Consider the following 26,953-nt stretch of genomic DNA (forward strand, 5'->3'; position numbering starts at 1 on the left):
GGAATGATTAAACTCAACAAATATGAATACAGCACTATTGATAATGGCGACGAAATGCCTCTGTTTGGAGTCTTTGTTTTGCTTGGCCTCGATGCATAACTTCTCCCTCTTCTGCCGTTTGCGCTAACAGACCGACAACTTTCCCTGCAAATCCCCCGCTTTGAGGACAGACTGAAGAGCCACAGGAAGAGGACTCAGTGACGAAAGAAAAGTGTGGAAACAGATTGGAGCTGGGAGCTGGAGCACATATGGAAGCTGACTAACTGATAGAACTTTAATTGTATGTTGCCTCCCTGCTGCAAATGCCCTAAGTTGATAAGAGAGGTTTAATTGGCTGAACACTGTAAATGTAAATTGCCAAGGCTGAACCACGGCAGAGCGGGAACGGCGGGTGTACATAAAGTGCTCTGCAATCTTTTGTAATTTAGCCTGTCACTAAGTGGAAAATCAAATACTAAGTTTCCGGATCAGTAGCTTTGCAGTTATTCTCTTTCCAGCCACATGGAACCTCCGGAGGCTTAAATCTTCATAAAGGCAAAGGACGAGGTGATGGCCTGAAACTGACATAAATCATTTTTGAATTTTCATTTGCCAGTTTTGTTTCTGTTATGATTTATCACTCTGTGTGTTTTTCCCTGGGCCACGGAGTCATCCACAGCGGGTTGAGTGGTGGCCCCCCCAAAAGATGTGTCCACATGCTAACCCGCAGAACCTGTGAATGTGGCTTTATTAAAAAAAGAGGCTTTGCAGATGTATTAAGTTAAGGATCATAAGATGAGATTATTCTGTATTATCTGGGTGGGTCCTGTATCTAAGAACAAGTGTCCTCCTAAGAGAAAGAGAAGGCCACATAAAGACAGAGAAATAGACTGGAGTCATGCAGCTGTAAGCCAAGGAGCACCTGGAGCCTCCAGAAGCTGGAGGAAGCAAAGAAGCATTCTCCCCTAGAGCCTTCAAAGGAAACATGGCTCTGATAACACATTGATTTTGGACCTCCGGCCTCTAGAATTCTGAGACAATAAATTTCTGTTGTTTTAAGTGACCAAGACTGTGGTAACTTGTTACGCCAGCCCTAGGAATCTAATTAATACAGTCCCCAAGCCCAGTCGCAGTCTACGTTGGGTTGGCTGAGTTTGAAGCACGCAAGTCGGGGAAAGCAAAGCACAAACATATGCACTGTGTCGGTCTGTTCAGGCTGCCATTGCAAAGTACCATCGACCGGGTGGTTTAAACAGTGGCAATGTATTCCTCACAGCTGTGGAAGCTGGGCAGGCTCCGATCAAGGTGCTGACAAGGTAGACGTCATTCTGGGGCTTCTCTTGGCCTGCCTGTGACCATTGTCTTGCTGTGTGCTCACGTGACCTTTCTCGTCTAGCCCTACTTACCTTCCCAAGCCCCCATCTCGTCAACATATCAATTTTGGGAGGACACAGGCAGCCCCTAACATGCACAGTCATCTTCTGAGAAGAGTGCAAACTCTGTTCTGGCTCTAGAGTCTGTCACAGTGTCAGCAGGGGCTAACTATTTGGGACAGGTTGGACATCAGAGTCAGGCGGGTTCGATTACTAGCCTATGGGACAGGAGGAGACACGACATCACCACTGGTGTTGACAGTGGTGGTGCCACATGTGGCAGGGTACAAGGCTCGGTGCAATTGGGCCAGGTCTGGCTCGTTTTCAGGAAAACACAAAAGGAGATGGGATTTAGAGGGAGGTGTTTAGTGGAGCTCTGTATTCATTTCTGAGAGCTGCCGTAACAAAGTACCGCAAGCTGGGGGGCTTAGAGCTACAGAAATTCATCGTCTTATAGTTCTGGAGGCTATATGTCTGAGATTGAGGTGCTAGCACGGACCTCTGACATCTGTCACTTATAGAGGAATATCAGGGCATCCTTCCCGCCTCTTCCTAGCGTCTGTGGTTTGCTGGCAACCTTTGGTAGTCCTTCACTTGCAGCTCTATAACTCCGATCTCTGCCTTTGTCACCACATGGTGTTCTCCCTCTTCGTCTCTGTGTCTTCACCCAGCTGTGTTTCCATAGGGACACCAGTCAGATTCAGAGCCCACACCGCTCCCGTATGACCTCGTCTTAACTGATTACATCTGCAATGACCCTGTTTCCAAATAAGGTCATATTCCGAGGTACCGAGTGCTTAGGGCTTCAACATATCTTTTGAGGGACACAGTTCAACCCAGGACAGGTACTCTAAAGGAAGAATGGGGTGCAGTAGTAATGGGCATCTTGGGGAGGTGATGGAGGACTGCAGGATGCCAACCTCAGGAGAGTCTAGCAGGGGCTGGCAGGGCCCTGACCCACTAGGGTGGGACTGAGGGGCCACGCTCCAGCTGCTGGACAGATCGCTAGTAGAGAAACCTGGAAACAGAGACCCAAACTAGAAGAGGAGGGAAAACTCAGGTCTGGGAACCAAGCAAGACCCCCGGAGTAAGCACTGTTGGAGAGAGTTCAAGGTGGCTTATTTCAACAAAGGCTGCAGGTAGGTCTCCAGTGAACTGGACATGAACACAAGGAAGAAGAGCTGTCAATGGGAGCTACTAGCAGAAATCAAGGCTCATCTCTCATGAACTACGTGGCAAGGAATACAGTTCATTTTGGCCTTTGCAGCCACATTTCTGAACAAAGATGGTGTGAGCTTTCATTAGCCTCCTGATCAAACAAATACAAAACACAGAAATTAATGGCAGAATGAGCAATATATGGTATATCTCGTGGGCTCTGCAATTTCAAGCTCTAAGTCTGACTCTTCAAAATCTTTCCATATGAGACATACGAAATGAGGAACTGAATCTAATCCCTGAGTCCCACACCTCCTTAAGAAAAGATGCACATCTTCAGCAGAAGGATAATCAATCTTTCCAGCAGATGCAAAATCAGATGCAGGGTGAAAAAGGAATGTATTTAGGGAGTGCAAATTAGCAAGTCATAGAGCTTCATGTATGACTTACAGCTGTATTGGTAATATATGTAAATCTAGACACTAGTTTCAATTTGCATAATGCTTATAAACGATGTAATTTCTCAGTATGAGTGTGATCTTTCAATGTCAGTATCAAAATGAATACAACTATTAAGCATTCATACAAACAGAACAAATAACTGTTCAGCTACTGAATTTAGTTAGACCAGCTGATTGGGCCATTTTAATACCCTCTTGGGCTCTTATTAGAGCAGGAAACCTGTTTTATTTTCCCTCAAGTTTTGATTAATTACCAACTTCAGGAAAATTTGACGGCTGCCATGTGAAAGGTCTGACATACATCCTAAAATCAGGTATGGGTATGAGTCTTTGAAAACAGATGAGGGTACCAAGACATGGAACCTGAAGGAGTGGAGGTGGGGGGTGGGGGCCAGTGTTGGAGGCTGGCGGTGCCTGAGGGCTGGTGAATGAAAAAGAAAGTGAGTCACACCCATGGGTCACTCCTTGGGCAAATGTTAAAAAACACAGTCTGAGCCTATGACTTAAAGCAGACTTCTGGAGAATAATTTATATTTTCTCACCAGAGCAGGGATACAATATCAGAACTCGGCACCAAATAAATTACATATAGGATCAGCAGTGTTCTAAGAACAAAGATAGATGAAGAAAAGCTTCGGAATAAATAAAGATACTAAACGCTCCTTCAAATCATGGTGTGATGGGTAATTCTGTGTGTCAGCTTGGCCAGCCTAGATAGTGCTTGGTCAAACATCAGTCTAGATGTTGCAAGGAGGTATTTTTTTTTTTAGATGTGATTAACAAAGCAGATTACTCTCCACAGTGTTGGTGGGCCTGATCCATCAGGTGAAGACCCTAAGAGAAATGACTGAGGTGCCCTGAGGAGGAAGACATTCTGCTTCCTGGTTGCTTTTGGATTGAGCAGCAGTATCAATTTTTCCCTGGGTCCAGAGCCTGCCCTGCGGTTCTCAGGCTTGTGAGCTCTCACAACTGTGTGAGCTCGTTCCTTGAAATAAGACTGTCTCTTTCCATGTATATATTTCTTCAATTATATTATAGTATATAGGATATACATCTTATAATAATTACATAAGAATTCTATAATTCGATAAGACCTATATAATGTAATGAACTTATGGATGAATTACACGATTACATTTTATTGTATTAGTGTTCATACATGTATATATTTCCTATCGGTCTGTTTCTCTGGAGAACTCTAATACATGTGAGTTGGAAAGCTTGGATGCACCCTCGTCCCACATTTAGTCCAGGGTCTCTCAGTGGAATCCTATTGGCCTGGAACAATTCTTCATTGTGCAGGACTGTCCTACTCATCGCAGAACATTTCTCATCCCTGTCCCTTTCTCCGTCGAATATCACTAGTAGCTCCTTCCCAAGGCATTATGAGAACCAAAAATACTCCCGCACACTCCCAAACTCTCCCTTGGGGACTTCCTGGTCCTGGCCCAGTTGATTTCGTCCAGGTCCTGGCCCCTACTGATTTCATTCAGCCTACTCATTGGAGGAACAAATTGAGGGGAGGAGAAATTGTGGCTTTTTTTCACTGTTGATTAAAGGCAAAATGGTCATGAGAACTAAGGGTTTTGGATCTGTTTTCAAAGACTCATACCCATACCTGATTTTAGGATGTATGTCAGACCTTTAGTACACTCCTACCTCCTTTATAATTCTTATGGAATAAGCCTGAATGTGTTCATTTATATGTTGAATGCACAAAAGCTCTCAGCATGCTATAAATTAAACATTTAGCACATACAATTTATTATCTTACATTTCATATTTTTGAAGCATCTGAAGCTAGGATCTAATCATTTATTGTTTGGTTCTGCAGTGTCCTTCCTTTTTGGGGGAACAGTGCTCCCCATTGATTTAGCCAAGTGGTTCTAGTAAGAGCTGTCCCATTCCTACGTGACTCTGCTCTCTCGGGCTGCAGTTGGCTTGAGTGGATGTCACAACGCAGGCCTGCCGTCAGTATCCTCTCCTGTTAATTTTTAGACTCTGAATAAGAAAGAGAGTCAACAGTTCCCTCTGGAAACTGTGGAGACTCTCAGATGTGACGCTCAGGGGTCGTGGGTGATTGTGTTTTCCACTGTGAGAAGGAGGTTGGTTTGCAGCGAAAGAGAGAGAGAGGCCAAGACAGAGAGAGAAGCAGAAATGAGAGAGGAAAAAAAAAAAGCGGGTCTCTGCAGGGGTGTGGCCCCTGGTTCCAATCATTCCTGACACTGAGCTGCTCCCTTAACTCCCTCTGGTTTAGCTCTAAGATTCCTTTGGTTAGATGACATAGCTCGGCATCCTTTGAACAAATGCCCTCTCTCTTTGGTCTAAACTAGTCTGAATGGTGTGTCACTCACAACTAAAATCATCTTCTCTTTTTACCAAAAAATGGCTCCCTGAATTTTCTTTATGATAATGCACTTCAGAGGCACACTAATAATCACACTGGGGCTTGATGGCATAAGCTGGGAGGTACTGTTAACCCTCCCAGCGAGGGCAGCGATGCTAACTGCATCACCAAGGTGACATCACCAAGTAGGGATGAAGAGCTGGAGGCTTCAGGGAATTTGAAAGTGTTTGCACATCATAATTTTTCATCACCATTATCAGAGTTATCCAGACATTTATTTTCTTCCTGAGTTTTGGCTTATGTGTTCTCAAAGAAAATCTCCTTTGTTTTTTTCTTCCTGAAATGCCATCCTTGTCATAGATCTCCATCCAGTTCACACCAAAGTTCTATTCTTTGAGATACAGTATTTGGTGTCACATCTACAACTTCCTGCACACTTGTGTGCAATGGATAACTGAGCCAGGCTCTGTGTGGAATTTCTGATGACACAGGTGGGTAGTGTTAGGGGCCTTTGTATTTGATCATGAGTAAAGTTCTTCTCATCCCTAAATTCCCTCTTAGTATATCCACACCAGGACTCCTGCTGCTTCTTGCAGACCTAAGATACCCTCAGATGATGAGGGTAAAGAAGAACTGAGTATGAATCATGAGGGCAAAGCAGCTACATTCGACAACCTGGTGTTTCACACGAAAGAGCTCCTAAGACCTTCAAGAAAACATTGCCGTATTTAGAAGAGTCACTTGATCTCTTTCTTTTCCCCGGTTTCCTTGAATCATGGACCACCTGAGTCTTGCTGTAGGAACCTCAAGGATGAGGCCACCCAGACTGTCCTGAGCTGTGAAATATGTGGGAAGAAAACCTGAGGACCAGTTACACTGCTGAGATCTGAGGCTGACTCATTTCCACCTACTTAGACACGTGGTCTTGGACTCAAAGAATATGTGCACTTCAGAGAAAGGAGGTGTTGCCATTTTTTTTTTCCTTCTTCCACATGAACCAGGTATAACTCTCTCCTTAATTTCCCCCAAGAAAAGTAAAGGAAATTTCACAAAGAAATATGAAGCAGAATGCCAGGAGTCCTATAGCTGTAAGAGCCCACCCCCACCCCACCCAGGCTCTTCCGTGCCCAGAAGAGAAAGGGGATCTGTTTCATCCACCACCTACCCTTATTGTGGCCTCAGTGACATAAGAGACACACTAAAAATTCCCTGAAAGTGAAATTTTGTTTCCGACCTAAATCCTCACTTTGCTCCCTCCCCTCCCCCACCCCACACTCGATTGCATTGATGTTCAGTGATGGCTTCTCCTGGGATTGTGTTTGTTCACCCCACTACCCGCATTTGTTCTCTCTTTTCCTCCAGTGGTGCCACCCTAGTCCTGACCTGCAAAGGGTGCCATCCTCACTCTGCACCAGCCCATGAGACACCCCCAGCACAGTTACCATGCTGCCCATTATGAACCGTATCACAAGCCCTGCCCAGTGAGCAGGGAAATGACACCAGTCCCAATCTGGCAAGTCCCATGCCTCATCTACCACAGAAAGTAGGAAATACTTGATCTACTCACCTCAAATTGAAGAGAAAATTTATAGTCAGAGTCTTTGGCCATATCCTTGATGTAGGCGTCAAAGTCATCCAGTTGAACTGGGCTTTACCAAACACAAAGAAATGTATGTTTTAAAAATCTGGTTGACAGGTATCTATACTGTTTAATGTCATACTTTTCAAACATGAATGATTTTCTTAGAGAAAAAAGCAAGCTTTACTGCTTCAAGGTTAGCATTCATCTATTTTTGTTGTTGTTAAAGTTATCAGTCCCTAATATGTTGTGATTAAAAAGAGGGCCTTATGTATTATACTTCCTTGAGATGGGAGAGAGCTCTAGATTTTCAGTCGGCTCTTACTCTAGCAATAAGATATTATATGTACGGGGCACCTGAGTGGCTCAGTCGGTTCAGCGTCTGCCTTCGGCTCAGGTCACGATCCCAGGGTTTTGGGATGGAGCCCTACATCAGGCTCCCTGCTCGGCGGGGAGCCTGCTTCTCCCTCTGCCTGCCGCTCCCCCTGCTTGTGCTCACTCTCCCTGACAAATAAATAAAATCTTAAAAAAATATTATATAGATATGCATGCTTACATACATACATGTATATATGTTGTTTCTAGAAAATTCTGATCAATGGGAAAGAACAAAGGATTAGAGTCTGAAGAACTGTTTGAGGTACAGTTTTATTTTATTTACTGTGTGATCATGAAAAATTGCTCTAACACTTGTGAGATTCAGCATTCTCATCTGTAAAATATTATGGTCATACTGGTATACACGCATGCTAGCTACACTGTCCCTCAGAGCAGAGGCAGGGCCGGTGGGATGAAGCACATATCCAGAAAGCTTCTAGAGCCTCATTCTTAAAGAGCCATGTTTGTGTATCCATCAGAGTATCAAAAAGGTTCAAAGGTACAATCAAGTAACGCATCTGAGCTTATGTTTCTGTATCTATACCCGAAGTTCTTACCTTTTTCCTTCTTCTTCTTTTCATGAATAAGAATTATATTTTAGGAACGCCCGGGTGGCTCAGTTGGTTAAGTGTCTGCCTTCAGCTCAGTATCATGATCCCAGGGTCCTGGGATCGAGTCCCAAGTCAGGCTTCCTGCTCAGTGGGGAGTCTGTTTCCCCCTCCCCCCTCCCCCTGCTCATGATCTCCCTCCCTCCCTCCCTCCCTCCCTCTCGGATAAATAAATAAAATCTTAAAAAAAAGAATTATACTTTATTTCCTACGGTTTTCTGAAGCTGCTTATCCTTCCCAGAGTTTACCTATACCAACCTGCTCCCTAAGCTTCTACAAGATGCTCTGCTCTGGCATCTAATCCAAGCCTTTCCACTTTGGCAGGATCCACACAGCGACCTTTCCCTTCGTCTTGCTACAAATTACTCAGCTTATATCCTCTACCTGTGGCCTTATGTCCTATTAGCAAATACATAGCATTTTTTTTTTTAAGATTTTATTTACTTATTTTACAGGGAGAGACACAGCGAGAAAGGGAACACAAGCAGGGGAGTGGGAGAGGGAGAAGCAGGCTTCCACTGAGCAGGGAGCCCGATGTGGGGCTCCATCCCAGGACCCCGGGATCATGACCTGATGATCAGGTTAACGACTGAGCCACCCAGGCGCCCCAATACATTAATAGTTATTTGTTTAAAGTTGTTGATTAGCCAATCTCATAGATTCTGTTAAGATTTTAGTGGAATTTAAAGGGCATTATACCTCCCAGAGGTGCACTTCAATTCTAATGGTTTCACTTAATAGCATTAATGACTCGTATCCATAAAACACACTGCAGTGCATACATATTCGCATACGTTATATTGCTTGGTTGGTCCCTGAAGTAGACACAGGCAACATCAGCCCCATGCTTCAGGTGAGCCAGCCAAGACCGAGTCCAGTGAATAGTCAGAGATCACGCAGCTACTAAGCAGTAGAATGCTTACCAGCACCCTGAGAGAATGATTTCTGGTTAAAAGCTATTCCCACATCAAACTTGCCATCCTTCCAAAAGAATGGCGAAACATGGGGCTCCTATCCTAGAAGGAACTCCACTAGACCTGCCCTCTCCGGCTGTTGTCTCTGAGCAGGGCATTGACCTTAACGTTGGACTGAATGATTCCAGTTTTCATCCCATTCCCAGGAGAAAAGGAGCACGAATAGGAAAGGCAATCTGAGAAAGTATTTACGGGTTAGAAAAAGCAAAAGGAAAAGAGGGACAGAGGAAGGGCCAGAAAACAGAAGAATAAATATCAGGGAAAGGAGAAGGGTGGTAAGGAGTAGCAAAAGCAAGCTGAGGGGGGGGGGTTGGTAAAGATGGAGAGGATAAAGGTTTAGAGGGAAAAGGGAAAAGAGAAGGTGGAGCAAAGGGGGGGGTGAAATGAGAATAGGTACAGATAGGAAAGGGGAGCCTCAGGGACATGGTGCGGGGTGGGAGGGGCGGGCTTTGGGAGGGAAAGAGAAAGAGCGAAGAGAAAGCAAATGCAAATGTAGGCAGGGGAGGCCCTCAAGAACTGGCTTTTAGAGAAGGAGGGAGGATTAGAAAGAAAATGAGAAGAAAGAAAGGGGAAGCTGGTTTCTTAGTGGTCTCCGCCAGTCATATGTGTAAACACAACCACACATAGTAGTTTAGCTGTTGAAATATACACCTGCCCTCTTTTTTAAGTTTTATTTATTTATTTATTTATTTTTAGAGATTTTATTTATTTATTTGACAGAGAGAGAGACACAGCGAGAGAGGGAACACAAGCAGGGGGAGTGAGAGAGGGAGAAGCAGGCTTCCCGCCGAGCAGGGAGCCCGATGCGGGGCTCGATCCCGGGACCCTGGGACCATGACCTGAGCCGAAGGCAGACGCTTAACGACTGAGCCACCCAGGCGCCCTTAAGTTTTATTTACTTAAGTACTCTCTACACCCAACATGGGGCTTGAACTCATGACCCCGAGATCAAGAGTCTCACGCTCCTCCAACTGAGCCAGCCAGGCACCCCTACATTTGCCTCTTTCTTAAACATCCCTTCCATTTGAAGACAAGCAATCATTTTTTTTTTAAGATTTTATTTATTTATTTGAGAGAGAGAATGAGAGAGAGAGAGCACATCAGAGGGGATAGGGTCAGAGGGAGAAGCAGACTCCCCGCCGAGCAGGGAGCCCGATGTGGGACTCGATCCAGGGACTCCAGGATCATGACCTGAGCCGAAGGCAGTTGCTTCACCAACTGAGCCACCCAGGTGCCCGACAAGCAATCATTTTAATAGGCAAAGTGAGGATCATTATGAAGAACTTTTTTTATTTTTTATTTTTTTTATTTTTTTATTTATTTATTTTTAAGATTTTATTTATTTATTTGAGAGAGAAAATGAGATAGAGAGAGAGCATGAGAGGGGAGAGGGTCAGAGGGAGAAGCAGACTCCCCGCTGAGCAGGGAGCCCGATGCGGGACTCGATCCCGGTACTCCAGGATCATGACCCGAGCCGAAGGCAGTCGCTTAACCAACTGAGCCACCCAGGCGCCCCTGAAGAACTTTTTTTAAATCAAACATTTTAAAAAGAAATATAAGAAAAACTTACTGTATTATATACTTCAAAGTTTTTAAGACTAATCTTTAATATTTTCACCGCAAAACAATAATTATGTGACAAGATGGAGTTGTTGGCTAAATGCTATGGTGGGAATCATTCTGCATTATATCAGTGTATTAAATCAACACATTGCACACCTGAGACTTACACAGTGTTATAAGTCAGTTATATCTCAACAATAAAAAATAACTTACTTAGTCAGTTTCCTCTTCTTTAAACCATTTTTACTCCTGAGAATTAAAAAAAAAAAAAAAAGGCAGCTTTATCTGGGCAAAAGAATCGATTGACATAATGATAAAACTTGAAGAGCTTTAAATAATTATATCAGGCACCTCAATTTTATTTAATTTTCATTAAACATACCTCCAGTTTGTTTAATTACTTTTCATTAGACGAGAAGATAGTGACAATAATTTCAGATTTACTTCTTAAAAAGTCTATTAGATTACAAGAATATACTCGTACTTTACATTTCGGATTTGCCAAATACTAAATTCTAGAAATATAATCTTCTGCTACTAATGGTTAAGCTGCTGAGGTATTTTATAAAATTATAGAAATATCCATTGCCTGAAAACTCTAGGATCTATAGGCTGGAAGGAAAGAATTGGGGAATAAAAGGGGAGAACTAAGGATCTGGGAGGGTGGATATTGGTTGTCAAAGACTCAAAGACTCAAAGCCTCTTCCCTGGGAATGTGAGTTTGTGCTATCAGTGTTGGCATGTATCTTTTTTTTTTTATGATTTTATTTATTTATTTGACAGAGAGAGAGCCAGAGTGCACAAGCATGGGAAACAGTAAAGGGAGCGGGAGAAGCAGGCTGCCCGCTGAGCAGGGAGCCCGATGCCGGACTTGATCCCAGCACCCTGGGATCATGACCTGAGCTGAAGGCAGACGCTGAACCGAGTGAGCCACCCAGGTGCCTCTCTCTCTCTCTCTTTTTTTTTAAGACTTATTTATTTATTTGAGAGAGAGAGAGAGTATGTACAAGCAGGAGGGGCAGAGGGAGAGGCAGAGAAAATCTCAAGCCGACTTTGTGCTGAGCACAGAGCCCAATGCGGGCTCGATCTCACGATCCTAAGATCATGACCTGAGTCGAAACCAAGAGTTGTCTGCTCAACTGACGGCGCCACCCAGGTGCCCTGGCATGTGTCTTATAGAATTCTATTATGGCATTGTTCTTATTCAATTTTGAACTAGTTTTTTAAGCTACCTGAAGAATTGTACCTATTACTAGTTCTTAATTCATTACTATTCTGTAAGCTCAAACACATGTAATGCTAATATATGCTTCAGTTAATTACATTTTTAGGGGGTATTTAGGGTAATCGTTTTCAACCAACAAATAAGGTAACTGACCTAAGTTAGTGAATAAGAATACGGTCTCTGCTGAAACACTTCATTACTGTATTTTTATTGTTTTATATAAATGATAAATATTGATATGATTGTGAGTGACAATTTTTACAAATAGTTTCCCAAAGTCTTTAAATATTGATGGAAGCACACAAACTTTCAGAAAATAAACCATCAGTAGTAAATAACCAGTGTGATCTGAGTGCTCTCATGTGCCAGAATATTTGTTTATATTAAAAATTATGGAGGCGACTGGGTGGCTCAGTCGCTTAAGGCACTAGACTCTTGCTTTCGCCTCAGGTCATGATCTCAGGGTCATAGGATCAAGCCCCCATTCGGGCTCCGTGCTCAGCTCAGTCTGATTGAGAGTCTCTCCGCCCCTCCCCCCTGCTTGCATTCGTTCTCTCTAAATAAATAAATAAAATCTTTAAAAAAATAAAAATTAGAATTGTGAATATCCGGGTACCTTCATTTCTAGAAAGGCTGTAGCAGAATGAAGCACTGCTTCCTCTGTGCTCTCGTAGCACTTTGTTCATGGAATGTTTCTCCTGGTGTCCATCAGTTGCTTCTGTGTTCCTTGCTACACAGTCCTTCCCAGCCTCCCCACACCCCCAGAGCTGAGCACAGTTAATAGGACACATGGTGGTGCTCAATAAATGCTTAGTGAATTGGGTTGAAACAAAACACCTTTGCCATGTTGCCCTCACAATTTTACTTAATGATTCAATGAGGAGTTTGATACTAGACTCAGGAAGTGGAACTGGTGGATGGACAGGAAGTTTAGGGAATTTAGGGCAGGGAATTTAGGGAAATATCCATTAAGGCAAGTGGTGTTTCCGGTTTTCATTTCCTGGTTTCAGTTTTTACTTCAGTTTTACTTTTTCCCACTTCTGAGTGACGACAATCCATTCAATAGCTCCCTCCCTATTTGTTCTCCCTCATCCTCTGTCTTCCACGTTTGAGATTTAGAGGGAATAGACATTCCGGCTTTTACTTTGCTTCTCCCTCATCCCCTCAAAACACCACTGTAGTGTTGGACAGGCCTGTATCATCTAGGCCTTTGGGAACCTAAAAGAACACCTTTTGAATAATTTTTACTCAACTCTTGTGGGGGTAATGCAGTTAACTTTGGGAATTCCACATTCACTTTGTATCGTGGGAGCTGATGATGGTGCTTTATGACAGAGGAATGTTCGCTGATATAACTAACAGTTTGGTGAAGTCAGGAGGCTGCCAACATATTTTGTGAGTGGGGAAAAAAAAAAACAAAACCCAAACCAAATCTTTCCTATCCAAACAGACTTTAAGGGAAACTGGGAAGAAACAAATGTATGTGGGAGAGTAACACTGAATAAATTCAGTGCTGAAATATTAAGCTGCTACTATTCAACAGCTGTGTAGAAACCCGATTACTGGAAGACAGGCACTTTTTTTCTTTCATTCTCATTAATTGACTGAATGAACGTTACATAGAATGTAAAATTCCACCACAGGTTTTCAATGACTTATTGCCAAAAGTGTATGTTTAAGTGTATGTCTTCATGATTTGTGTACAACCTTTATGTTCTGCTTAGATTTTGCAGAATTCCCGAAGATTCCAAAGGGTTCTCATATCCGTAGGCTGTGGGACAAGGACAGGAGTGAATTATGAGACTCCACAGCCACATGGATGGAATTTTCCTATGTTTTCAATTGCTGTACTAAGTCTAAGACAAAAATCAGTGGACAATTCACTTTTAAACATGTAATTGGAGGTTCTGCCAGCCCTTTGGTTGTCAGCTCATTGTGGAAAGAGCTAGTCTGTGCGCCTGTTACCATGAACATTTGAGGTGATGTGTAGGGTGTCATCTTGTCATTGCAAAAGATTTTTTGAGTAATTGCTAACACTCATCAGACAAACAGTATATATGGATACATGATCATGCACATCTTCCAATTTTCTCTTTTACTTATATCAGTTAGGTAAGGTTCAAAATCCTAATGACTTCAAGAAGTTAAGATGCACAAGTTCTTCATGGTTATGAGATCTTGGAAAGCCAGCCAGACTGGAATTCATTGCAAAAAGGAATATGAAAAGAGGCAATGGCAGAAGCATGGGATTTACAAAGACTAAAAACAAACAAGCCCCCCCGAAACAATCCCCAAAATTCTAAATGTCCCCAATTTCATAAGTGCCACTTACTCTTTCATGAGCTAGCTGGAGATCATCCCCAAATCTTAAAAAGGCGTTTAGAGTTATATCATCCTCTGAATAAAATATGCAATAACCAGGAGGAAAGCTGAGCAGTTTAAACTAAATGTTGCTTCACGCTTAAAATGACAACTGTTGCAAATTTCGAGCAGGTGGATGAATACTTGAGCAGAGCATGAGGTGAGTACTGTGTTAATAAAAAGAGTAGTAATAATGAATCCAGATAGAGCTGGTCCGAATGAAATGGTTTTCTCTGATTAGGACACCCGATCTGAGATGATGGGAGCCAGAAATCCTGGCAGAATACCATCTTGAGACTAAGCCACCTGGGCACTGGTGACCGGCTCTGGTTTTGCTATCGCCCTGGGAGAAGATTTGAGCAACACTATGAGAGAGAAAGAGTCTCCTGGTTTCCACACGAACCACTCACCAGGAAGATTTTACAAAATTAACGGGAACATCTATTCCCCTAAACTTGGCAATTTGGAGAAGATACCAGGCCGTGTGTGAGGAAGGAGGTAGGGTGGGTGGCTCTGTTATTTCTAATGGTTGTTAACAGACTAGGTGAAATATGAAGACAAACACATCTGGAGGAGGATTAAAAACGGCTATCTGCAAATGAAAGCAGGGGAAAACATCCATGAGTTACTAGATGAAGAGAAAAGTAGCGAACAGTAGGGACCTCGGGTGGCTTTGTGTGTGCTAAGTTAGCTGTACCTGAAAAAAAGCAAGGATCATGTATTTAACCTCTGTTATATCTGACCTAGCACAAGCCTAAGCGGAAAACAGAGTTTATGTTCAGTCTATTCTCATTGGTTGATATGTGTATGGTTTACCGAAAGTGACAGAAAGCCTGGGGCTCTATGTTTTGCCTTCTCTTCTCACCTGGAGATAACCATTTACATCTCAAGACAATTCTTCTAAAAATGACTGAAGGGTTTTTTTTAAAACAAACAAACAAACAAACAAACAAACAAAAAACCCCAAAACAAAAAACAAACAAACACAACTACTGAAGGGTTTTTCCCCCTCTGACTTGGGTCTCATGCTATTTGATCAATACTATAAATAGCAGACCTTGAAGGAGCTGTTGGAATTTGAAGATGTGTTCATCAGGGGGACCTAGTAAGACATACATGCAAAAAAAGCACAGCCCTGATAGAAGCTTAGAAACCAAACTGTGGGAAAGGCAGAGAATTAAGCAGAAAAATTAACATGATACTATATGTATCTTTCTTTCTTCTGTTTGAATTGAGATTTATGGAGGGTACTTTAGGGGTACTGGGTACGGTATTCTGATGATAGGTAGAATACTTGAGAATGGTTAGTAGATGTTGAGTGAAAAGTGATGCATATTTTGAAGGTCAAAATGGAATATATATGCACTACTCATACCTGAATACTATCTGATGTCAAATACTTAAAATACTGTGTTGGCTATGGTGAAGCCCTGTACTCAAAACTGTTATTAAAACCAACTTGGAATAACAGCGAATGGGTCCTCATCATCCAAGACATTCTTCTGGGTTCATTACTTAACACCTCAGGGTCTACCATATTTCAACAGTTTTCCTCTAGTCTCTCTTTAAAACAAAACAAAACAAAACAAAACAAAACAAAACAAAGCAAAACAAAACACCCCAAAACAACCCCATTGCTGGTATTAATTTCTACTGGTATTAATACTGGTACTAATCTCTACTGTGAGGAAGTCCTTTTTGGTATTTCTTCCATTGCAACTTGAAGTCCTAACCTTGCCAACTGTATTTATTCTGTCCTTGGAGGAGCGGAAGAACATTTGATCAACTGTCTTTTTGAATAAATAACTCTACAGATTGCTTTTCATTCACTCTTCCCCCCACTCTCCCCACTCAAGCACCATTTTTCCAGTTCATGAACTATCGTTATTGTTTTTTCTGAGTTCTGAAGTTGTCCATATATCTGGATCTGTCTGTACATAATTTAGTATCTAAACACCTTGGATTTTTCAGGACAATGATGTTTTGTTTTTGGTCAGGAAACCACTACCTTCTTTCCTGCGGCTCAGGAAAGGAAATAGTCCTTCTCGATCTGTTAGTCCCAGATTTCAAAATTATTGTTATTAGATTTTATACCAACTGAAAAAGATACTCTTTGAGATTTGCTTATTAAAATGATTTAAAAGTTAAGAAAAGGAGAATTTAAAGGAAGCTGCTTTTTACAGAGGAAAGAATAGATTTTGGAGACACCTGGGGTTGGAACCTGGATTCTCTGTATAGTAGTATGATGTTAATATAATCTCCTTAAGCCTCTATTTCCATGTCTCTAGGATGGGGCTCTGCAGAGTTGTGGGGACAATTAAATAAGATAATTATACAAAGAGGCTTGCACTTTGTTGTTCAATATTCATTGAGTTAGCATTACTATGAAAACACTAACACCCCAAACACAGAGTACAGTATTCTGTGCTGTACCTGAAAGCATTTCTTCTTTCGTGGAAATATGGAGCTTTCTATTGGATGGAGATGGTAAGGAAAATGGGAAGCATCTTTTACAAAGATGAGAAGCCAATGCATTGACTGAATGAAGAAACAAATGGCTAGTAATTCATGGAAGAAAAGCTTGCCAAGAACATCCCAAGAAGAAGATTTTAATTGGAAAAACATTATACTTAATTAGCATCTTGGTACCATGAACTATTTTAATCCATTTCAATACATGATTAATAATTTTAGAGGTTGCCCAAACACATCAGATAATTAAAGAGAATTTTTCCTTTTGGTTTTACTTCTGGAGAGCTAACCTTATAGACTTTGTGTTAGGTAAACAGTAAAAAAAAAAATCACTTACCAAGGATTAATATAAAATGCCAAAAGATAATCAGTCCAAAGACATGAGGGTAGCAGGGTTAAGAAAGCAAATATACTCCTACGCCTGTGAGCATTAATAGATATAACATATGTAAAGATGAAAAAGTGGCAAGAGTTAGTAACATAAACTGTGAACAGATATCAGTAAATTACCTACTGGGATCAATTAAAATGACAAGCATCTTAATTACAATTACATATTATTCCATTTTGTGAAATTGAAACGCGAAGGCTTACGTGCTATCATATTGCCAACACCAGTTTTCTTCGCACACATACATATTATAATCAGATATATTCCTTTCAACTTATTTTGTGTCGATTAGTCTGCTATTAAGTGATTACATTTTACATTCAGTTAAATGAGGCTCTTAAATGCCTCATTAGTTGTCTCCAGTCTTATTCTTGGATATTATTACCTTTGCCATGCTTGAACCTATTTTAAGGAACCATTATAACATCATTTGGTCGCTAACAGCCGCTTGTGTAAGGAAATATCAACTAACGGTCAATTTCTGCCTATACCAATTCTGGTCAAGACCCCAAGCTTCTGGGACGCATTCTTACAAAGCTGCACTCCTAGGTGTGACTTTCTATATTACTTCTAGTTTAAGTTAATACACCATCGCTGGAAAATAACCCTTAAAACAGAGCTATGGAAGGACGCTCAGGTATCAATGATTCAAGACAAGTAGCTCATGAAACTGCCTGGTCCATAATCTGACTAATACTGACCTGAGTGGGAGCAAAATTATTGCATTGTACTTTAATTCTAATTCAGTCTGCTGATTTAAAAAGCGTGGTGTGAATGCAATTTCAGGTATTCAAACCACATGCAAAATAGAACGTTCATTAACGTAGATTTTAAAATGTCCTACGGCTGTGTCTATAGCTACATTGAGAACTAGGAGGGGAAATGCTGTCACCTTGTCACTTTAATTACTACAAGTTCCTAGGGATATATCTGCGCTGTCAGCCAGAACATGCTGGTGTTGGCAAAACCATCTTTGCCAAGAGCAGGAGGAGAATTCTCTAGATTTTTCTAGAAAGGTCTTGAAGTGAATTCTCTTTTGCCTTAGCTCTCCCATAACTGACGTCCCATATTCTATCAGTTGTGACTGATTGTGCAATTAGTCAATACATAGCTGTCCTGAGTCCCAGGTATAATTGGATCAGTTCCTAGATGGGCTATTCTTCACTGCTTTGTGACTGGGCCTTGTTAAAGGGCGAGCCAGACAAGAAACAAAGATCAGTGAATTAGTCTCTTAATCTTGGCAAGAGTGTTAATATATCTGCACAAACTTAGAAATGTTTACTAACTTTCCACCGTCGAGGGGTTATGGGTTTTCTTTCTTCACAGTTGGATTAATTGTAGTTTAATAGCAAAATTCCATTCAGGCTAAAATTTAAAAATAGTACAACATATTGTCTTATTGACAAGAATCCTATTTCAACTTTCCACTGCTAGATGCCCACTCAGGGAAGCCGAAGTTATATTCCAATTAAAGCCCTCCCTCCCTCATTGATTCTGTAAAGTTTCTAGTCTCACCTATCTATTTCTTGAAGATCACCATTTTGGGGGATTAGGAAAACAAGAAGAAGAAAAAAAGACCATTTACCAAGGATTAACATGAAATGTATACATTTAAATAAATGTGCTTTGCACTGTGGCTTGCAAAAGAAACAAACCTGATCATGTAAGCAGTGCCGGCTTTGTATTAAATGGTTACTTCATTAGCAATTTTGTTGGGTATCCATTGGGGCCGATAGCATTGTTAATTCTCATGGATCAGTGTTAAGGTATAATGTCAAACAATTTAATCTCCTGACAATGCTTTCTCAATTCTCCAAATACCTCCTCCCTCTAGGTCCTGAAGACTCAAGCATGGGGTAAAAAATAAGGCCAGGTTTTCACATGGGACCTCACTGCCTTTGATATTTATTTACCTGTAAGTTTAAGAGCTGAGAGGCCAGGGCTGAATACGTCTACTCGATTCTGAACAGAAGTGGGGCTCATAGTCTCAGGCACTGAAATGTCAGTTTGAAATAGAGATGCTTCTCTCTCTCCTGCTGCTTCGCTGGGGTCTGTCCTGTCCCTTCGCCACCACTTACGCGTTCAATGTGAGTCCTGCTTTGAAGCCCTTCTTCAGCACGATTTGGGGCTAAATCCATGCCTGTGTTAGTCCTTTGTTTAACATAACTACTCAGCCGACTAAGACGTTTTCTCTACTTCGTAACTGTAGTAAACCTATATAAACTAATACATTCAGTGAAGAAAACCTAACCAATCTCACCAAAATTGCGAAAGGACAATCAGACAAAACCATGTATCCCCCAAAGAGAGTAAAATAAAGTTTGGAGCACACACACAGCATAGATAAGCTCTCTAGAGCCTTGTTCCTAAGTAATGCTCACCAGTTGTATGGAAGCTTTCCATCCCTCTCCAAAGAAGCGAAATTGACAAAAGTTCCTGCTCCGCATTCCCTGTTTGAAAGGAAACACAAAATCAAGGTTACTGCTTGATGGAGCATTCTTTTACCTTGATATAAAAGAAAGCCTTTACTGGCTTATCATCACAGCATTAAATTAAAAAAAAAAAAGCTAATATAAGTTCCACGTGTTCCTCTTTCACATGCAGTACAAAATAGAAAGATAAAAAGTTTTTCATAAGGTTGCACATGCTCTAATCAAGTTATTTGAAGCCAAGAGGATTTGGTTTACAATCCTTTCCAAAGGGCACTCGTGATTCTAACATAAATCTTTGAACTATTTGGGGTATAGTATTTTTCACAAAGCCTCCTAGCCTGAGGGTTTTCTGTTTTTAACACATATTCTTTGTGGGGTTGTTTTACAAGCATTTTGATTTCCTCTCTAAAATGATGGTGGATCAATTTGGATTATTTTCTTCCTCCAAAGTTTTCCCCTCATGTCGGGATGCCCATGTGATTTATCACTTGAGATGAGAGTCAAAAGACTGAGACATATTGAAACAGATTGGCTTAGCAGTGCCTCTTATCCAAAAGGTTGCCTATTAACCTGTCAGTGGAAAATATTGTTGAAGTTTTTTTTTTTTTTCCAGAAGTGGAAGACAAAGGTAAGCATATTCTCATGCCTTCTGCACCTTTACCTAATGTCATGGATAAACAACACAGCTCATGGGGGGGTTCATGCATCTCATTTCCCCCCTAGATGAAATTGATGGACTTATTCAGAATTGAAGCAGAGATTTTGACATTATTGGCACATCTGCTAATAACTCTGGCGGTCTTCCTGTTCTTATTACTGTGTTCTAAGAACAGTTTTTTCTTCTTTGAAAAATACACTAATATATTGTTATATCATGCTGTGTTATAAATTACACATCATCAATTAATTTTCCTCTGTCAATTTCCCATATATAGGATTTATTTTACCCTGTAATTCCAGGGTTCTTACCTGGGGTTCAAGGATAGAATTTAGAGCTCTGTGAACACGGTGGGGGGAAAGTACTCTTGTTTTCACAACCTCTAACTGAAATTTAGCAATTTTTTAAATTATTAAAGTAGGCAACAAGCCACAATAATATCATCAGTACTGGCAAGATTGCTAACCACAGAAACTGCAGATGTTTTTCTATAATGAACCTGCTGCAGATATTGAAGTATTGTTCATATTCATCACTCTGATGAAATTATGAGAGTTATTAGACACCCTACTAAATATTATCTAATATATTAATAAAGAAGGATGTAATGCATTTTTTAAAATACCCTGATTACCATGTTTTCATATAATTCATTTCTTTTTAATCTTCTGTATTTTATTTTTTGCACTTAAAAAGAAAGCATTATTCTTGGAAGAGATCCACAGGCTTAATCAGATTGCCAGAAAGGATCATGGCACAAAAAATGTGAAGAATCTCTGCTCTAATGGTCGGCTGGCTGAAGTAGAACCACCTCTCCTAAGCATCTTGCTGTACGCACCACAAAGAATGCTCCTGGAATGGTGCCCGTTACCATTCCACCCCCTCCACTATTACTATTATGAGCTAACATTTGCTTCATGCTTCCCGATTATGGCATTATTGCTCCTAACCATCCACTAATGTAGGGGCTAGTCTCATTTCTTCTCAATATACATTCTTTCCCTTGCTTCCAGGCTAGACACTTTCTTAGTTTTTCGTGCACTCCGCTGGATGCCTCTGGCCAGTTTCCTTTGCTCTTATCGTTTTTTTTTTTCCGCCCTGAATATCTTAATATTAGATTGTTCTGGTGCTTAATGCAGGGCCCTCTTCTCTCATTTACTCGCTCTCCCTCCAGTAAAGGAGAATTTCATCCAGTCTATCGCTTCAATACCACGTATATGCTAACAACTCCCAAACTTATATCTTCAGTCCAGACTTCGCTCCTGAACACCGGACTTTTATGTTCAATTGCCTACTCCACACCTGCACTTGCAGTCATCTCAAACATAACATTTCCAAGACTGAAGTCTTGACGCTCCCCCAACTCTGAAATCTTCATCTGGAATTCTATTCCCGTTGGTGGCAACTCCATCCTTTCAGTTGCTAGGACCAAAACCCTTGGAGTCATCTGTGACCCTTATTCATTTCCACTTCAAGTGCGATCGGTTAGCAAATCCCCTCAGCAAATGCCTCTATTTTCAAAATATATCCAGAATCTGACCATTTCTCCCCACCTTTATTGCTGCAACCTTGGACTAAACCACTACCATCTCTTACCTGGGCAAGTACTGTAATGGCTGCCCCCATTAATATGCCTGCTTCACCTCAATACAGACTGTTTTCTAATGTAAGTCGTCTCTTCTGCCCCAAGTCCTGCAATGGCTTGACTCAGAATAAAATCAAGAGGAGTCTTCACAACAGCTTACAAAGCTCTATGTGATCTGACATCATTTCCTACTGCTCCTCCCTTCATTTCCTCTGTGTTAGCTGCACTAACCTTCCTGCTACTGTTTGAACATGTTCCTGCCTCAGGGCCTTTGCACTGGCTCTTCCCTCTACTGGGCATACTCTTCTGCCAGAAAACAAATGGCTAACTCCATCAAATCCTTCACATCTTTTCTCAAGTATTATCTTTTCAGTGAGATCTATCCACCTCCCAGAGCTCCTGTCCGTATAACCCGCACACCTGTACTGCTAACTTCCCTTACTCTGTTCTATTGTTTTTTTCTTACTGTCTGCTCACATACAATGCTGTTTTTATTGTCTATCTCTTCCCCTAGAATACGAGCTCCATGAAGGCAGAAATTCTTGTCTATTTTATATACTATCATATCTCAAGCATCTGGAAGAGTCTGACACATATCAGGTGTCCATTAATATTTATCAAAATATCCATTAATATTTATTCATATTAGTGAATGAAGTTTCAGTAAACTGCACAAAGTCACACAGATTATAAATTAGGATTTGATCCCAAGGAGTGTAATTTCAGAGCTCCCTATGCTAGTCACAATGCGGTACCACCTTCCTCCCTATCCTTCTAAGATTTGTTTAAATGCCAACAGTCATAAAGCTTGATTTTTATATTCAGAACTAATCTCTTTTCTCTACTTTCATGGAATCTCATTTTTATCTCCTTTCTGGGTCAGGGCAGTTTATACCTTTAAATATATTTCTTTATGTGCATATCTCCAGCTACATTCTAATTTCCTAGTGGACAGCTTGGGTGTCTGATTTTTATTTAATTGTGCCAGATACGACACTGATTAGATCACTATTGGATGGATAAATTTATTTATGACTAGGCAACTGACAGAACTCTGAGAAAGAAGAAGGATGTTGATTGACAATTCAGCAGGCTAACATTGGGTAAATATAAATTTGAGCCAGATTTCCCAAACCCAACAGTATTCAACAAGGCAACAATTTTTAAGAGAATTGATGGATTGTTTTGATAATATAGGGGACCACTGAAAGTACTTGAGAATGTGCTTTGATAAAAAATGCATCAGTGGTCAAAGGAATAGGGAATTACCAAAATCATAAATCAAAAGTTTTTTCTAGCTGCAAGAAAAATGAAAACTGCCTGAACTCTGAGTAGTAGAAACAAAACTAATAGGGTACCTCAAATGGACCTAATCATAAACTCTACAAATGTTTCCTGATAAAACAGCTTTGGCAGAACTGATGAGGAGAGGGACTTTTTTTCTTTTGTGTGGTCTCTCCATACATTCACTCCTTTCATTAGTCATACTGAGTAGCCAGAAATCTTTATTTTACTCCAAAGTATGTTTGAAAGTATCCGAATGTCATTAATGGATTCCTTTGTGTGGGTTTCTTAAAATGACAAGACTGATAGTAAGAGGTCTGGATTTGTGTAAACCATCCTTTGCTTTGTCATTTCAATGGTCATGTTTTCTAAAATAACATTTAAAAGTCTACTTAGAAAACACACAAAACAGACACTGAAAACCGAAATCAAACTTAACGGCTGTACAATTTAAATATTAAATTAAAACATTTTAGTATTATTAAAATAATTATAAATTACATTTACAAATTAAAGTATAAATTAAAATACTTTAAAAGCCCTGCTATACAATTTTGGTCTGCAAAAGCAGACCTATAGGATAAATTAAAATATTTTAAGGCCCTTGGGTAAAAGATCAACCAAACTGAACTTACCTTGCCATCTGGAGGTGCTTTTTCCTCAGAATGATAAGGGTCACGAGCAGCAGTCCAATTAACAGTGTACTGAGGATGGCCAGTACTGAGATGACTACCACATTGGGGTTCATCTCTGTAACTGCAGAGAAAAGCCATGCATTTTCATTATAACTTCCATTACACAAAACTAACAGAACCACTCATCATTTCCCATTGATTTTTAACAGCACTGAACGTATAATGATGACAATAACAGCGACAATAATGTTTCTCCAAGCCGACAATGACCTCCTGCTGGTCAAACACAACCTGGTAAAGTAGACTGATAAATGGCGTTCAGGTGCCTAGCAGAATTGTGTCCATCATGAGGGCTTACATTCAGAATGTCCTTATCCAGGAGAACTATACACTGTGAATAATGCCTGGACCATAGTTTAAATTCCTTTGAGAATAAAAAAAAATCTAGAAGTCATCATCATGTATTATTACTGTTTAAGGTTTTCAGAAGTTTAGAGAGTGGCAGGTTTTCATTTTACGCCCATGACTTTAAAGGCAGAAAGTACAACTGTATATTTCGCTCGTACCTAATACTGTATATGAAAAAGGCATTAGCAAGCTACCATCTGCTGCAGCACTTAGCACGTCGCTAGAAGCAGGCCTTCTGATGATCTGTAACCATATGTCGAGAGGTTTTCCATCTGCACAGCTCAAGAGATTAAACCTAATAATAAGTCGTGGGGCCTTTAAGAACAGGGGCTGTGTCCCTTCCTTGTACTTTATATGGAGTCACATGCACATGTGACATTAAAAGCACATGCACATTAAAAGTGGGAATACATATCAAGTGTTTTTATGAAACTCTTAACCAGAGACCGACTAGAGCAGGGGAGAATGATACACCATCCTCTGCATTGATCATAAAATCACAGAACTGGCCGGCGCGTTCAATCCCTAAGACTCTGTGCATCTGCCACTTCCCATTTGGACCAGCATGACTCCTATTCATGGGCAGAGTAACTGAACAGAAAGAGCATTAGACTTAGGGTCAGAAGACCTTCAAGTTCATTTGATTACTAACTGCCATTTGGAGAAGCTATTTTATCTGTCTCTCTGGGCTTCATTTTCCTCACTTGTAAATAAGTTGAATACTATACCTGTTTCAGCAGGTTGCCGTAGCAATGACAAGGAATAGTGAACAGGAAGGGCTACTTGGAATGGTGTACAGGCCATAGAACTGAGACACCATTAATATACTTTGCGGGTCCATTTTTGGTGCCCTCTTCCGGAAAAATAAAAATTTAAAACAGAAAAAAACCAAAAGGCCCCTCTAGTCAACACTGAATAGAGTGGCTACATATACGATGAATGCGACAGAAATGAAAATGCACCCAGTAAAGGGATCACGTGACACTGCGAATGGTTGTATTACAGGTGGCTTCGTGGAGGGCCTCAGACTGCAGGATCAGCCTCCAAGAAACAGGGCAGTAACACATATAACTCAGAAGAAAAAAAAAAAAAAAGGAAGCACCATTATTCTAGAGCTTCCATTAATTTCTAATTTCCCCCCTTATAGTTTGGCTTCATTGGGAACTTCCCCGCTTTGACCCAGGGATTTAGTATTGTTATTGCTTGACCAGGGACGGCTAAGAGCCAAGGTGACAACAGACGAGCCCGGGTGGATCAGGGTACTGTGGCCACCGCTGTGACTCACATGGCGTGTGTTAGGGCTTCAGGCACTTCATTTCTATGCCTCATAACAGCTCAACAGGGGACGTATATTATGATTCCAGTTTTGCAGATGAGAAAACAGAGGTTCAGAGATGGTAAATATCTTTCTCTCAATCACATAGCTAGTAAGGGCAGTGAAGGGCTCCCCCGTCCCCCCCCAACCCCGCAGAGCCTGGAATGTTTCAGTGGAACATGGTTCTATTAAAAGGAGAGAGTACATATATTTGAAAGGAAAACAGAAGGAGAATCGAGAATGCTAAAACTTCCAAAGACACCGGATTCCACGAACGCAGGTAATTACCCATTGTTGAGACGGCTATGAACGTGGGGACACTGGGGCTGTCGTGGCTGAAGCTGGTGACACTACAGTTGTAGGCAGTGGCAGGAAGGAGGCTGGAGATGGTCACAACGTGAGAGGAAACAGAAATCGGCTCCTGGAGACGCAGAACATAAGACAGATGTCATGTTACCTTCATCTGTTTTGTGTTTTTTTTAAGGCTATTTTTCAGAGTTGAGTGGTGAATACACAGAGTAAAACATTTAAAAGATGCGAGAGGATAACAGTGAAAAATAAGTTTCCTTCTTTCCCTACTTTCTATCTATCCAATTCTCTTCCACGGAAGGAGCCATTGTTGTCAGGGATTTTTTTTTTTTACTTCCGATCTGTATTTTATGGATGTGAAAACATAAGATACAGCTAAGCAAAACTTAAGTGATAACATGGTTTACACATCATGTTGCTTATGTTTTACTTGGTTATCAGTATATTTTGGTGCTCTTTTCATATCAGCACAGAAAAAGCTGATTTATTCTTCCTAAGGGCTGTGTAGAAATTCACTGAAAGGACCTACTTTAACCAGTCCTCTACTGAGGAATGTTTCAGTTGTCTCCGATTTTTTTTTTTTTAAGATTTTTATTTATTTATTCGACAGAGAGAGACACAGCGAGAGAGGGAACACAAGCAGGGGGAGTGGGAGAGGGAGAAGCGGCTTCCGCCGAGCAGGGAGCCCGATGCGGGGCTCGATCCCAGGACCCTGGGATCATGACCTGAGCCGAAGGCAGATGCTTAATAACTGAGCCACCCAGGCGCCCCCAAGAGTTAACCAGTTTTATCAGTTTTAAATTCCCACTAGAATACAGTTCTCACAAAGGCAGACATTTGATCATGCGTGCAATAGCTCCAATGCTGAAAACAATGAGAGAATGCTCAGTGAGTATCAGCTGTAGGGATAAAGTGAGGCATCTTTTCCTCAAGGAAAATACAAGCAACCCCTGTTTATTTTATACATCTTTGTTCTTAAAAGTCTTCAGCCACCCAGGCGCCCCTGTTGTCTCTGATTTTTTGCTATTGCGAACAATGCTACAGCGAACAAAATTTTAAATTATGGGAACAAACATATACGGACACACACTCACTTAATACATGTATGTGTGTATGCATGTATACACATACATACTTATACACAAAACCTGTGTGTGTGTGTTCAAATGCGTGAAGGTAAATGCATATATGGATACTCATATTTCCAGCAGCTGAATGGTGGTGGGTCCAAAAGTTGAGTATTTTTCAAAATTTTGAAAGTGACTGACAAATTGTCCTCTTTTAAATTTTTCATTTTTTAAAGATTTTTTTTATTTATTTGGGATAGAAAGAGAGCATGACTGGTGGGGGGAGAGGCAGAGGGAGAGGCGGGCTCCTCACTGAGCAGGGAGCCCGAAGTGGGGCTCAATCCCAGGAACCCGGGATCATGACTTGAGCCAAAGGCAGACACTTAATCCA

At 41.0% G+C, this 26,953-nt stretch overlaps 1 protein-coding gene across 3 annotated transcripts in view; it reads right to left on the reverse strand.

Moving 5' to 3' along the window:
- The window catches only part of PTPRO (protein tyrosine phosphatase receptor type O), a 239,175-nt gene that overhangs the window by 24,177 nt on the left and 188,045 nt on the right, over positions 1-26,953 (reverse strand). For 2 of the 3 annotated variants that reach the window (XM_027594901.2, XM_027594903.2), the window contains exons 14-19: positions 25,475-25,607; positions 23,464-23,584; positions 19,251-19,319; positions 16,816-16,899; positions 10,634-10,669; positions 6,886-6,967 (exon numbers count right to left, since the gene is read on the reverse strand). In XM_027594901.2, the coding sequence (XP_027450702.1) occupies positions 6,886-6,967; positions 10,634-10,669; positions 16,816-16,899; positions 19,251-19,319; positions 23,464-23,584; positions 25,475-25,607 (525 nt within the window). The remainder of the gene's footprint in view (positions 1-6,885; positions 6,968-10,633; positions 10,670-16,815; positions 16,900-19,250; positions 19,320-23,463; positions 23,585-25,474; positions 25,608-26,953) is intronic. The other variant, XM_027594902.2, reaches the window with a different exon arrangement.

The sequence above is a fragment of the Zalophus californianus genome, chromosome 9 (genome assembly GCF_009762305.2).
Source record: "Zalophus californianus isolate mZalCal1 chromosome 9, mZalCal1.pri.v2, whole genome shotgun sequence".
In the NCBI taxonomy this organism is placed as follows: Eukaryota; Metazoa; Chordata; class Mammalia; order Carnivora; family Otariidae; genus Zalophus; species Zalophus californianus.